At 41.3% G+C, this 13846-nt stretch overlaps 1 protein-coding gene across 1 annotated transcript; it reads left to right on the top strand.

Moving 5' to 3' along the window:
* The first annotated feature begins 7093 nt into the window (after positions 1-7093).
* Positions 7094-9591, top strand: CRP (C-reactive protein). Its single transcript, XM_062193699.1, has 2 exons — positions 7094-7276; positions 7523-9591. Exons 1-2 carry the CDS (start codon positions 7213-7215, stop codon positions 8134-8136), a joined length of 678 nt encoding a protein of 225 aa, XP_062049683.1. The 5' UTR covers positions 7094-7212; the 3' UTR covers positions 8137-9591.
* Positions 9592-13846: the final 4255 nt, after the last annotated feature.

Below are 13846 nucleotides of genomic sequence, written 5' to 3'. Positions count from 1 at the left end.
TCCTGACTCTAAAATGATGTTTGTAAAATTTCACTTTTAAGTATGATATTTGCTGCAGGTATTTGATTCTTAATTTAGGAAGAATGGTTAAGTGATAAATTTTATACATTTTTAGTAGCTTTTGGAATGACTTAAGATGTTTTGATTTATGTCTGCCAAGATAGTATAAATTACACTGACAGATTTTTCTAATTTCAAATTATTCCTGGATTTCTAAGGAAGGTCCTTGACAGGGAAGTGTTAATTATTTTACCTCATCCTGGATAAAACTCTGTAGCTGGCTACTCAGAGAAGGTGCTGACCCACTCTAAATCCCCATGGAAACCATTCAGGAAATCAATCCTTGTCAATTGCAAGGCTTGGACACCTTCCTCTCAGTCACCTCAGGGGACAACTGGAGAGACTCTTGCCATGAATGTTTACCGGCCACATCCTTCCCAAGCTTGCCAAGTCACTTAGCTGCAGCAGCAAAGCTGGGACATCAGCCTTCACTCATGCCAGGGAGAAGCTGATGCCCACCCAGCCACACAAGTAAAGTTGTCATGCCATGTTGCTGTTGTACCATGGACTCTGACCACACCAGCAGAGAAGCCCTGCATCTCTGATCTTGCATCTTCATAGCTCAAGCGAAGGGTTTACTTTCCAAGGGTCCTCCCCTCCTGGCATTCTGTCCTGTCAGATCTCTGGGCAGTGACCTAGAATGGGATGGTTTTACAGGAGCCTCACACAGCCCCTCCTGCAATTGTTCCCAGGAAAGGCTGCTCCTCAAGGACTGTATTGGCCATTTGCTTAACTATTCTAGTTGTGATGTTTAATTTTTTATATATAGTTTGATTTGATTTGGTTGTATTTTATGAAGTATTTTTGTATCTTGGTTCATAAGTGAGATTGACTTCTTATTTTCTTTTCTTGTACTATTTGTGTTTGAATTTTGTATTAACTAGTTATTAACTTGTTACCAGATTTTTAAATAAGTCAGGTGGCTTTATTACTTTCTCTTTTTAAGTTCTGAAATCTTTTTCTTTCTTTCTTTCTTTTTTTTGACAGGCAGAGTGGACAGTGAGAGAGAGAGACAGAGAGAAAGGTCTTGCTTTTGCTGTTAATTCACCCCCCAATGGCCACTGCGGCTGGCAAGCTGCGGGCAGTGCACCGTGCTGGTCTGAAGCCAGGAGCCAGGTGCTTCTCCTGGTCTCCCATGCAGGTGCGGGGCCCAAGGACTTGGGCCATCCTCCACTGCACTCCCGGGCCACAGCAGAGAACTGGACTGGAAGAGGAGCAACCGGGACAGAATCTGGCACCCCAACTGGGACTAGAACCCAGTGTGCCGGCACCGCAGGCGGAGGATTAGCCTAGTGAGCCACAGCGCCGGCCTGATATCTTTTTCTTGATAACCTTCTGAAATGCATTGCATTTAGTTTTCATTGACAAATGATAATTATGTATATTTGTGTGGTATAATGTAATGTTTCAATCATATATACACTGTGGAATGATAAAAGTGTCTTACTTGCTTTATGTGAAAGACTTTAGTAACAGTTTCTCTATTCATTATTTTATTAAGAAGTAGTAACAGAGACATTTATGATAAATAGTGACTAGGGAGAAATAGAGCAGAAAATATACTCATAAATTAATTAGGATAGAGAGTGAAAAAAAGGATAAGTTGATCCAGCCTGTGGAGTAAGAACATTTTAGAATTTTTTCTTGCAAATCAATCCAATTTTGGATTGAAAAGACATAGATTACCTAACATGGACTATCAACCAAGCTGTTTGGAGTTCGTGCATGAAAGAGTGGAAAATGAAATTTGTTGGTGACCACTGTTCATGTTATTCTCTTAATCTTGAACTCCCCAGTTTAAACATTCCCTGTTCCGTAGGAACCCATGTTCTTCTGGGAGGATTCCTGTGATAGGGTGCCAGTGGATGCCTTATTTCAGAGCAAGTGTTAATCAGGCATACACAGTGTTTTGGTTTCAGGGCACTGTTAGAGAGGTGTTTCTATTTATCAAAACTCACTGAATGTGGAGGATCATGGAAACCATAAGTGAAAAGGGGGTTTATGGACTAACAGACTTAAGAGGATCTGCAGTAAACTGGATTCAGAGACTCAAAACACGTCATCTATCTTCTCAAGCTCATCTGTCTCTCATCTGTACTTGCGTGCCAAACATGGAGAGTTGAGACAGGGACTGTTCTTTTAGGCATTAAAATGGTTTCACTTTTTAAACTATGTGAGAATATTCAAGAGGAAGTCATGAATTGTGTCAAATGTTGCAGAGAAGTTGGGTAAGATAACAGAAAATTCACTATTAAGTTTAAACAGAGGTTTTTCTTTATGTTGGTTTTACTGGAGTAGTTGCACACAAACCCTGTATTTTCACTGATTGAGGATGAAACATGGGCATAAACCTTTCCTTCCCTCTCCTCCCCTACTACCCTTCCCTTCACTCCCCCTTCTTTCTCTCTTTTTTTAATTTTTTAAAAATTTATTTGACAGCTAGAGTTATAGACAGTGAGAGAGAGAGAGAGAGAGACAGAGAGAAAGGTCTTCCTTCCATTGGTTCACTCCCCAAACAGCCACTATGGCTGGCGCTGCGCCAATCCAAAGCCAGGAGCCAGGTGCTTCTTCCTGCTTTCCCATGCAGGTGCAGGGCCCAAGCACCTGGGCCATCCTCCACTGCCTTCCTGGGCCACAGCAGAGAGCTGGACTGGAAGAGGAGCAACTGGAACTAGAACCTGGCGCCCATATGGGATGTTGGTGCTGCAGGCAGAGGATTAACCAAGTGAGCCATGGCGCTGGCCTCATCCCCCCACTTCTTTCTCTAAAATATGAAATATACTACAGTGGGGTTATTTGGGGGGAATGACTGAGTAAAGATGAAAAAAATTATTGTTACAGAATTAGAGAGGATATGCTGTAGGAGAAAAATTGGTTTCGTGATCCAAAGAGTCTGGAATGCATTGCAGAGGGCAAGGGTTGATCTTAGATATATGAAGAATCAGTTAATCCCTTGTAATAGAGGGAGGCAGAAAGACTGGTAGATTTGGTGGTGGGAGGATATATATGATATGTTAGGCTTCAATAATGGGAAGATCAAATTAAGAGTGATTTAACAAAAAAAGAAGAAGATTTCTCCTTTAAGTAAATGTTTAGGTAGGCAGTCTAGGGCTGAGGCAGCGGCTCTAAAATAAATTATGCAGGCTCCATCCATCCTGTTTCTGTGCCAACATCAACAGGCAGCTTCCACTTGCTGGTCAAAAGGTGATGGCTCTGACTCCTGTTATTGTATCTGAATGCTAGCCGAAGGGAAAAGGGGAAATAAGAGGGTGAAAACACATATCTTCTCTTTAAAGGGCACAATCTAGGAATTGTTCCTGTTACTTATGTTGGCCATAATTTAATCACATCATAACTCCTAGCTGTAGAGGAGGTTTGGAAATTTGGTGTTCGGTTGGGTGACCATGTGCCCAAATGAAAATAATATTTGTGCTCTGTGAGAAGTGGAGAATTAATAATGGCTAATGAACAGAAGTCTCTGATACAAGCAATAAAGTAATTATTTTCTTTAAATATTTTTATTTTTACTCTTTTAATAAACTTTTTATTTAAGGTATACAAACTTTATGCTTTCATAAATACAAATTTAGGAGCATAGCTATTCTTCCCATCCTATCCTCCCCACCTGCACGTCCACCCTTCTTCCTCCCCCTGCTCCTATTTCCATTCTTATTTTTTAAATGATGTATTTTCAATTAACTTTGTTCACATAATATTAACCCTACACTAAGTAGAGTTCAACAAATAGTATGAAAAGTAAAACCTGCTCCTCAACAGTCAAGACAAGGGCTATTCAAAGTCATTGCACCTCAAAATGTCAACTGCACTTCTATATATTATCTTTTAGGTACTCTATTAGTTACTACAAATCAGGGAGAACATATGGTGCTTGTTTATTTGAGACTGGCTTATTTCATTAAATATAATGTTTTCCAGTTGCATCCACTTTGTTGCAACAACAGGGTTTCATTTTTTTACATCTGTGTAGTATTCCATGGTGTACATATCCTATAATTTCTTTATCTAGTATTCAGTTGATGGATATCTGTTTTGATTCCATATCTTAGCTATTGTGAATTGAGCTGCAATAATCATGGGGTTACAAATACCTTGTTCATATACTGATTTCATTTCCCTTAGGTAAATTCCCAGGAGTAGGATGGCTGGGTCATATGGTATGTCTATATTCAGAATGCTGAGGTATCTACATGCTGTCTTCCACAGTGGCTGTACAGTTTACATTCGCACCAACAGTGGATTAAGGTACCTTTTCACTCACATACTCACCAGAATTTTTCTTTGTTGATTTCTGATTGAAATCCATTCTTACTGGAGTGAGGTGAAACCTCATTGTGGGTTTTTTTGCATTTCCCTACGGGCTAGTGATCCTGAGCATTCTTTCATGTCTGTTGGCCATCTGAATTTCATTTTTTGAAAAATACCTGTTCAAGTCTTTTGCCCATTTCTTAACAGGATTGTTTGTTTCATTGTTGTTGAGTTTCTTGAGTCCTTTATATATTCTGCATATTAATCCTTTATCAATTGCATAAAGTTTGCAAATTCTCCCATTCTGTCAGTTGACTCTTCACTTTGCTGAGTGTTTCTTTTGCAGTGCAGAAACTTCTCAGTTTGATGTAATCCAGTTTGTCAGTTTTGGCTTTGATTGCCTGTGCTTCGGGGATCCTTTCCAAGAAGTCTTTGCCTATGACAATGTCTTACAGGGTTTTCCCATTGTTCTCTAATATTTTGGTGGTATTGGCTCATAGTTTTAGGTCTGTGATCTATTTGGAGTGGATTTTTGTGTAAGGTGTAAAGTATGGGTCTAGTTTCGTGCTTCTGAATGTGGAGATCAGTTTTCCCCAGCACCATTTGTTGAAAAGACTGTCCTTGCTCCATGGTTTGATTTTATCTCCTTTGTCAAAGATAAGTTGATTGTAGATGTGTGGGTTGATTTCTGGAAGTTTTAGCTAGAGACAGTAGGAACGAAAAATAAATCAAAAGGTATACAAATTGGAAAGGAGGAAGTCAAACTCTCCTTATTTGTAGAGGATATGATTTTTTAAAAAATATTTATTTGTTTTATTTGAAAGGCAAAGTTACAGAAAGGCAGAGGCAGAGAGGAGAGAGAGAGGTCTTCCATCAGCTGGTTCACTCCCCAGATGGCAGCACCAGCCAGAGCTGTGCCGACCTGAAGCCAGAAGTCAGGAGCTTCTTCCAGGTCTCCCACGTGGGTGCAAGGGCCCAAGGACTTGGACCATGTTCTACTGATTTCCTAGGCCATAGCAGAGAGCTGTATTGGAAGTGGAGCAGCTGGGACTCGAACCGGCACCCATGTGAGATGCTGGCACTATAGGTGGCAGCTTTACCTTATATACTAGAGTGCTTATCCTGAATGATTTTATATATAGAGGATCCGAAAGACTCCACTAAGAGACTATTGGAACTCATAAGAGTTTGGTAAAGTGACAGGATGTAAAATTAATACACAAAAACCAATGGCCTTTATACACACAGAGAATACCATGGCTGAGAAAGAACTTCTAACATCAATCCCACTCACAATAGCTACAAAAAATTAAATACCTAAAATGAAAAATATAAATAATTAAAGAGAGAAATAGAAGAAGGCACAAAAAATGGAAAAATCTCCCATGTTTATGGCTTGGAAAAATCAGTATCATCTAAATGTCAACACTACCAAAAGCAGTGTATAGATTCATTATGATCCCATTCAAAATATCAATGACGTCTCAGATCTAGAAAAAAAATGTAGCTGATATTCATATGGAAACACAGGAGACCCTGAATAACTAAAGCAATCTCATACAACAAAAACAAAGCTGGAGGCATCATAATACCAGATTTCAAGACATACTACAGGGCATTATAATAAAAAATGCCTGATAATGGCACAAAAACAGATGTGTAGACCAATGGAACATAATACATTTTTTAATTTGCTTATTTTATTTATTTGATAGGCAGAGAGACACAGAGAGAGCTCCCATTCACTGGTTCACTACCCAACTGCCTGAAACAGCTGGGACTAAGACAGGCTAAAGCCAGGAGCCAGGAACTCTATCCAAGTTTCCCATGTGGATGGCAGGGACATAATTAGTTGAGCCATCACCACTGCATACCCAGATGTGCTTTAGCAGGAAACTGGAAACAGGCATGGAACCAGGGCTTGAACTTAGGCACTTGGATATGAATTGTGGACATCTTAAATGGTGTCCTAACTGCTAGGTCTAACATCCACCCCATAGTAGTTCTTTTCTGATTACTCCTAATTTGTCAATTGAGCGAAAGAATGGATGGAACTTTGGCAGTTTGAGAAGCAAGAACAAGCAACATATTCACCTTGAAGAGCAAGTTAGCGACTGTTGTGCGACTGTCAAGCAGTGTGGAGAGCCTACTTGAATTCTGTGAATGATGGAAACAGAATTGGGTTATCCAGATTCCTCACCAAAACTTGATGTATTCAGAAAGTAATTAGTTTGAAGAAACCTTGACGTAATGTTAAGCTTGAGATCGGATACCTGTTTTGCTGGGCCAGAAATCTCTCAGCTCAGAAAAACTTGATCTTGGCTCAGGGCATGGCATGGGGCATGGTGGTATTTCCTAATCCATAACAAGCAGCTTCTGAAAGGGGTTAGGGACGATGCCCATCTCCATAAACTGTCAGCTTGGCTCTGTCAGACTGCACGCTGGAGCTGAAGAAGGTGTTGGAGACGCAGCTATCGTGTGCACACAGATGGCTACTCGTCTGTTAAGATTTCCCAGTATTTTCTCAGGATAGATAGCCAAAGTGGAACCTGAGGAAGCTTCTTCATTTTTCCTGTCACAAAAAATTGGCAATTCGGTAGTCACAGGAGTTTGTAATAAATAACCCACATTGATTTCTCTGTTCCAGAATGATTTTGCTTTCCTTCTTCCCAGAGCCCTGACACTTGTCCCAAGAGGTGGTGTTAGAAAATCATTTACAAAGTGGCACAGATTCCCCATCTACTGTGGATATAAATCCAGGCAGGATGGAGTGGTGCTGAGGCAAGGGCTGCAGGACTTCTAGTACCTGAGCCTTCAGCCAGAGACGTTTTCTCCAAAGGAGTGGATTCCAAGCCTGCTTGGTAGCACTGGTGGCAGGGAGTGACCATGGGCAAGCTGCTGTGGTGTTTCCTGATCTTGGTCAGCTTCTCTAATATGTCCGACCAGAAAGGTAGGTGCTACTCCAGGGTACGCCAGAGATTTGAACTGAGAGTTAAGAATAGGGCCGGAGATTCTACAGACTGGAGCCAGAGGAACATACATCACGGAGATAACATGAGTGTGAGTGTGTGTGTGTGTGTGTATGTGTGTATACCTGGGTTAGTCTATATCTCAATCCCCAAATCTGTATGTGAATGAGGGGTAGATCTTTATGAACTAGAAATTTCTCATCACTACTTGGTTTTCTGTTTTACAGGCATGCACAAGAAGGCCTTTGTGTTCCCCACAGCGTCAGATAATTCCTACGTGTCCCTGAACACACAGTTAAAGAAGCCACTCAAAGCCTTCACTGTGTGCCTCTACGTCTACACCGATCTGTCCACGACTCGTGGGTACAGTATTTTCTCCTATGCCACCGAGGAACAATTTAACGAGATTCTCCTATTTTGGTCCAAGGACATAGGATATAGTTTTTCCGTGGGTGGAGATGAAATAATATTCAAGGTTTCTGACGTCCCTGTGGATCCAACTCACCTCTGTGCAAGCTGGGAGTCCATCACAGGCATTGCAGAGCTCTGGGTAGATGGGAAGCCCATGGTGAGGAAGAGTGTGAATAAGGGCTACTTTTTGGGGTCAGAAGCAAGCATCATTCTGGGGCAGGATCAGGATTCGTTTGGTGGAAGCTTTGAGGAACAGCAGTCTTTGGTGGGAGACATTGGAGATGTGAACATGTGGGACTTTGTGCTTTCACCACAAGAGATAAATACTGTCTATGCTGGTGGGAAATTCAGTCCCAATGTCCTAAACTGGCGGGAGCTGACATATCAAGTACATGGTGAAGTGTACGTCAAGCCCCAGCTATGGCCCTGAGCCTCTGCCATGGATCCTGCAGGTGCTTCCTGGGGTTACACCTCATAGGCCTCATACTTCTGTCTGTGGACCTTTCCCCCCTGCATATACTGAATGCCTGCTATATAAACATAGCTTCCTAGCTTTGCCTTCTTCAACACCAGAGAATACAAATTAAATATCTGGGGATCTTGTGAACTACATTGGGAAGCTTTGTCCAGAAGAATCACAATTACAGATGTTTTGGCTTTTATTTTTATTTTTTAAGTTGAAAAGATCTTACAGATAATCCTTTACTTTCACTTAGATGAGAAAATTGACACCTAGAAAGGAGAAGCTACTTTTAAGTCACAAGGCAGGTTCACCACTTACCTGGGAAGAGGACATTGGTCTTCTGACTCTTTACAGGACAACCCACCACCTCCAGAGATTAGAAGGGAGTTGCCCACATTCACAAGGCTATTCACTCTCAGAATTAGGCTATCAGCCTAGGTCTGCTGGATTCAGAGTTCACAGTGCTCATTCTACCATGGAACCAGTGGGCCCAGTCTTCTGAAATAGAAGATCCAGCAATACGGTGTCATTCTTCCACTTTCTCAAAGTACCCCGGAAAGGCTATCAGAATTGCCTTAGAGAGAAGGCTTGCCTTTTTTTTTCTGGGCAAAAGTGGCATCTGGGTATAGCCAAGAAATTAGGTAACAGGGGTGTTTGCTTGCTTATAACGCTTTCTTAACACTATGGTTTTTCTGGGAGACCCTTCCCCCACTCCCTGTGTGGTACCGTGACCTTTTCCTCCACTCCCACATACCCAACATATTCAGGCCACAAGAGTCAGGGTGAGATCCAGGCTGTCCTAACAGAGCAGCCCATCTCTCCATGGATGGCTGCATGTTGCTAGCAGGAGCAATTATAGTCTCCCCCTGGGATTCAGTGTGGACTTTGGGGATAAGACGTCATCTTTCGGCTGGAATTCTAACCTTAGAAGGCATGAACCTGGGGCCACCAGCAGCCATCTTGATGACCATGTGGAGGAAGATGGAGAAGAAAAAAGCCAAGCTGGAAGAGCTGAGAGCTTGACAGAGTTACGGAATCTGGACCACAGTGAGGCTTTGAGTCAGCCTTGCATGGAACCAAATCTATACCTGGACTTCCTGGGTCTGTGACTAATATAGCTTTTGCTTACCTGGGTGAATTTGAGCTGTTTTCTGATGGTTGCATTAGAGGTCTGACTTATTTATGGGCACTCTGAAACCAAGTCCCTGTGAGCTCAGACTGACCATTGCTGTCCTTGCAAGGGAGAATCCATGGCACTCTAATCTCACCTGGAGTCTCCTGCAGAGATTCTTACTGACAGGTATAGCCCTCTTTGGGAACAATTAGTCATTCATGTGGGGCCAGCTGTGGGGGTCTTAACGATCTTATTCTATTGTGATTCTAGTTTGAGAAAAAAAAATAAAGACCATTGAGAAGCTCAAATCTGCTGTCATGGTCAATGACTAGAAAGCACTCACTCGGTTTGCTTGTTGTAGAAACAGACTCCTCAAAGATAAGGGCTTTTGGCTTTCTCTGGGCATGTCCTTTGCCATGGACTTTCAATACTAGGGGAGAAATTAAAATTACTCCTTAGAGGCCACAGCCAAGAATGAAAAATGGAACCCCCTGTATATCAAAGCATCACCTTAGGGAAGGCATGAGGTAGATGAGTTAAGCATAGAGGTTCTGGGATCAGACTGCCTAAGTCCAAATGCCGGTTTTGCAATTTATTAGCCACATAACTTTAGGTTACACAATTTATCTTTCAACTTTTTTGCATGTAAAATGGGAGGTATGATAGCAACTAACTTAGTGTTGTGGTAATAATCAAGTAAGTTAATGAAACTAAAGCATTTAGTACAGCATGTGACACACAGGTTAGTGATTATAACAACTTCTATTACTACTATTAGTCTGTCTTATATTAGATCTCTAAACATAAGTTCACTATACACCATAAAAGGTTGATTCAGTAGGATTTGTCTGGATTGGCAGCGACTGAGGAGTCCAATTTGCTAAGAATTAAGTTTAGGATATTAGGAGAGTGAACAAACGATCTTTGAAGTAATTATTTATGAATATTGATTTCCACAATTGACTTTTGATAACCATTTGGAAGCATAAAAGCTAAAGATACATTCTTAACCAAAAATATGAGTGCAATATTCTCTGTTGCCCAATTAGGGCAGTTCTATATACTCTGACATTCAGCTAAGCAGAAGAGAGGGTTGACACTCATTTCTAGTTAAAGAATCCAGTCAGGAGATATGTCTTAATTACAGAAGGCCATTCCAACTCCCCAGGGATGTGGACTGAGATAATATTTTCTTCAAAATTCAATTACTGTTACCTTGCTACACTTTGCCTCATAGACAGCTGCTGGCCCTGTAGCCAGGAAAATTTTAACAGCTGATATTTGCATTCAGTGAACATTAAAAAAATCTTAATAAAGCCTCCATAGAATGTTTAAATTTAAGCAGTTCAGCTTACTGGTGGGCACTTCAATGTAATCTCTTTGGAAATGCATCCCTAGGTAATAAGTGGATAGTCATATTACATGGCATTGTTAGATGTAATACAATTAAATGTCAGATGACATCTGCCAAAGAATGATTTTGGCTTAGATATGCTGGTTCCAAGAAATTATTATTTTGTTTCTTTTTAAAAATGCAGTACATGGAGAATGAGATCAAGCCTCCAATGGGGCCACTTCTGGCTGATGTTAATAAATCCATGTCATCAGCAATGATTTTCCTTTACAACAGGAATCATGCAGGTTTGGTCATAAGTAGAATTAGACATAAAGAATAAGTCAGAAAGGCAGAGGGGGCCAAATGGTATATGACACAAAGATCATGGAAATGTATATTATGAAAAATTATGCACATATTTCAATATTTTGAATCATAACAAACTTATCATTTAATTACATTTTCCATGAACTTTTTGAAATACATTCTTATGAAACCTACAACACACACTAGGTAAAAGAGGGAAAGAAGCCCAGTGCTTGAAGAGTGCATTTATAGAATATATACATATATAGAGAAGTGCCTATATTGCATTTATAGGCCAAATAAGAGGAGGCAGATTAGTAGCATGGATCAGAGATGCTGGAGCCAGATACCCGATAGGATACTTCCCTTTTGGGGCTGAGAATTAGCTATGTTGGTAGAAGGGTCAGATTCAGACCTGACCCAAATGTGAGCATCTTAACATGGGAATCGAGGTGGTGATGTGCTGATTAGGCATCTAAAACCTTTCTGGGTTACGTGGAAATACTGGATCATTGTCCAGGCAACAAGCTTGGCACGTTATTCAAACAGATGTGGTCCTGAAGAAAATGTGGTTAAGATTGGGCAATGCATAGGACCAGATGTGTGGGTGAGAACTCATCTCTGGGCTGACCTAGTCTATCCAGGACCTGGAGGAGAGATTAAAAGGACTTCAAAAGTGATACTGGAGTCTGAGACAAATGGATCTGGAGCCCAAGCAATGGCAAATCTGTGACTACCCCCAACTCCCATCCTGCCTTTTCCTATCCTCCTTTTTGATGCACCCCAGGGAAACAAAGATTGACAAGGAAATAAAGTGACTCTAGATCATTAAATAACAGCAAAACAACAACAGTACCGAATCAAGTTTCCAAAGTACAGATCTCTGATCCCTAGAATCCCAGAGAATGAAGGGACATGCTGCTTTGATTTCTAAATAGCTTTATCCTAAGGTTACTGTCCTCTAGTCTCAGATGTGGTGGTGTGAACAGCCTAGATTCTCATTTCATTTCCATGGTTCTATCTCACTTAGGAATCTTTTAATTTCTCCTGTACCAGAAAACTGGGTAAAGTGGGCTTGTTAGCCTTTTCTTTCAGAGACTACAGATTCCCGCTCATATTTCCTGGACTGCCTGCTGAAGTGTGCATTGTGGTCCACTGCTTACAGCATCATCGACATCTAGAGTCTTGATTATGAGGGCAGATGCATTGATCCCAAGACTGGGTCAGATTCTCCAGAGCCAATCTCTGGAGGAATATGCAACATCACAAGGTCCATTGCCCTATGTGCTTTTAGAACCATCACTTTAGTGTTTTCCTGGCAGAAGGCGCTGGTGCAACTGGATTCCAGATATCCCCTGGTCCAGGTCTGATGCATTCCCTGAGTACCGATTCAATGCAATCCCCTCTACCCCACATATTTCCAGACATACATTTAAGTGATATCACAGGACCCATCATTGCCCCTCCCCTGATAATTGCTTAATCATGCAGATGGGATCACATATAACCTTAAAAAATACCTGATACTCACCTAGCTCTTACCGTGAGCTGGGAGCTGTTCTAAATTTCAAATATGTTTGCTTATTTGATGACAACCTTATGAGGTAAGTACTACTTTAAAGTCCTTATTTTACAGAAAACTGAGGTCTGGAGTGGTTGATTAACCTTCTAAGAGCTAGGATTTGCATAGAGGCAGCTTGGCTACAGAGCTCAGTGCTTCTAACCACTGTATTCTGTCCCATGCAATAAAAGCTCATACCCTACACCTACACCCCTAGTGCAGGAGGGATACAATGGAGTGTGTGTGTGTGTTTTCTTATGGGGAAGCCATTGCAGAATGCCATTCATCTAGATTATTAGCTACCATTGCTGTTGGACAATGGCTTTATAAGAATCTTACTTGACTTCAGCATTCACACAGCAGTCTCCATGCTATACTGTCAAAGTTCTCGTATGACTTGCAGTGCCTCTCCACCTCTACGGTTACATACGCCTTGGACATAACCTCATATTTCAGTCAGCATTTATCAAGGGCATGGAATCACAAGAGGAATTCTTCAGTTCTTCAAGCCAGTAATTCTGAAGGTCCTGGGTCTTGTCCCTAAATGTTCCTGTGATTGCTTCTGGCCAGTGTGCTCCTTGATTCTTGCTTCCCTAATGTCATAGTCAGTTCAGTCTGGATCAGGGGAGCATACCAGGCTCTCTCTTTTAGCACTGAGGTTTAGAATTGTAGCTGCTCTAGGATTAAATAGGGTGACAGCCTTTCACTGAGTGTGTTCGTTACTCAATAAAGCCATGCTGTGACAACAAACATTCTGCTTGTCTTACAGTGTTTTCCTTTTTCCTATAGTGATACTTTGGATCTGCAATTTGGGGTGTCTGACTACTAGAGCTGTAAATTGGGGAACAGCCAAAGGGCCAAGATGTCTAGAAAAGCCGAGATCCATAGATATTCTTGCTCTGTTGTAAGAGGAAGAGAGGAGAGGACTCCCAAGCAAACTCATCTGAAGGGAAGGTCAAGGTTGCATAGCAAGCTGAGTTGTTAAAGTTCACCTAGTGCTCTGTGATGTGATGTGAGCTGTTACCTTGGCAGGGTGCTGGGCCTGAGGATGGTTTGTGAACTGATTCATGGGGAAGGTCTCCTAATTCATATTCTCTCTCTCTCTCTCTCTCTCTCTCTCTCTCTTCCTCCCTCTTGCTTTATTTCTCACTCTCCCTATCTCTATCCCCCTCTCTGCCTCTTTATCTATTTTGCTTTCAATTTTAAGCCTTGTTCGTTACATTCATTCTAAAGGTAGTCCTAATAATGCTGTGGGGTCCATGAAATCAATAATATTTCCAGCACCCATCATCATAATGGTGGGGTATTCTTTTTTTAAAAAAATTATTTATTTTATTTGAAAGGCAGAGTTTCAAAAAGG

Source organism: Lepus europaeus, chromosome 5 (assembly GCF_033115175.1).
Source record: "Lepus europaeus isolate LE1 chromosome 5, mLepTim1.pri, whole genome shotgun sequence".
NCBI classification, from domain to species: domain Eukaryota; kingdom Metazoa; phylum Chordata; class Mammalia; order Lagomorpha; family Leporidae; genus Lepus; species Lepus europaeus.
The sequence above is the reverse complement of the archived record's forward strand: the minus strand, read 5'-3'. Positions and strand labels throughout refer to the sequence as shown.

Excerpts from the sequence above, each read along its gene's own strand:
- CRP (XM_062193699.1), top strand. The coding sequence starts at position 7,213 with ATGGGCAAGCTGCTGTGGTGTTTCCTGATCTTGGTCAGCTTCTCTAAT. Across the intron at positions 7,277-7,522 it reads TAATATGTCCGACCAGAAAG|GCATGCACAAGAAGGCCTTT; the intron begins GTAGGTGCTACT and ends TCTGTTTTACAG.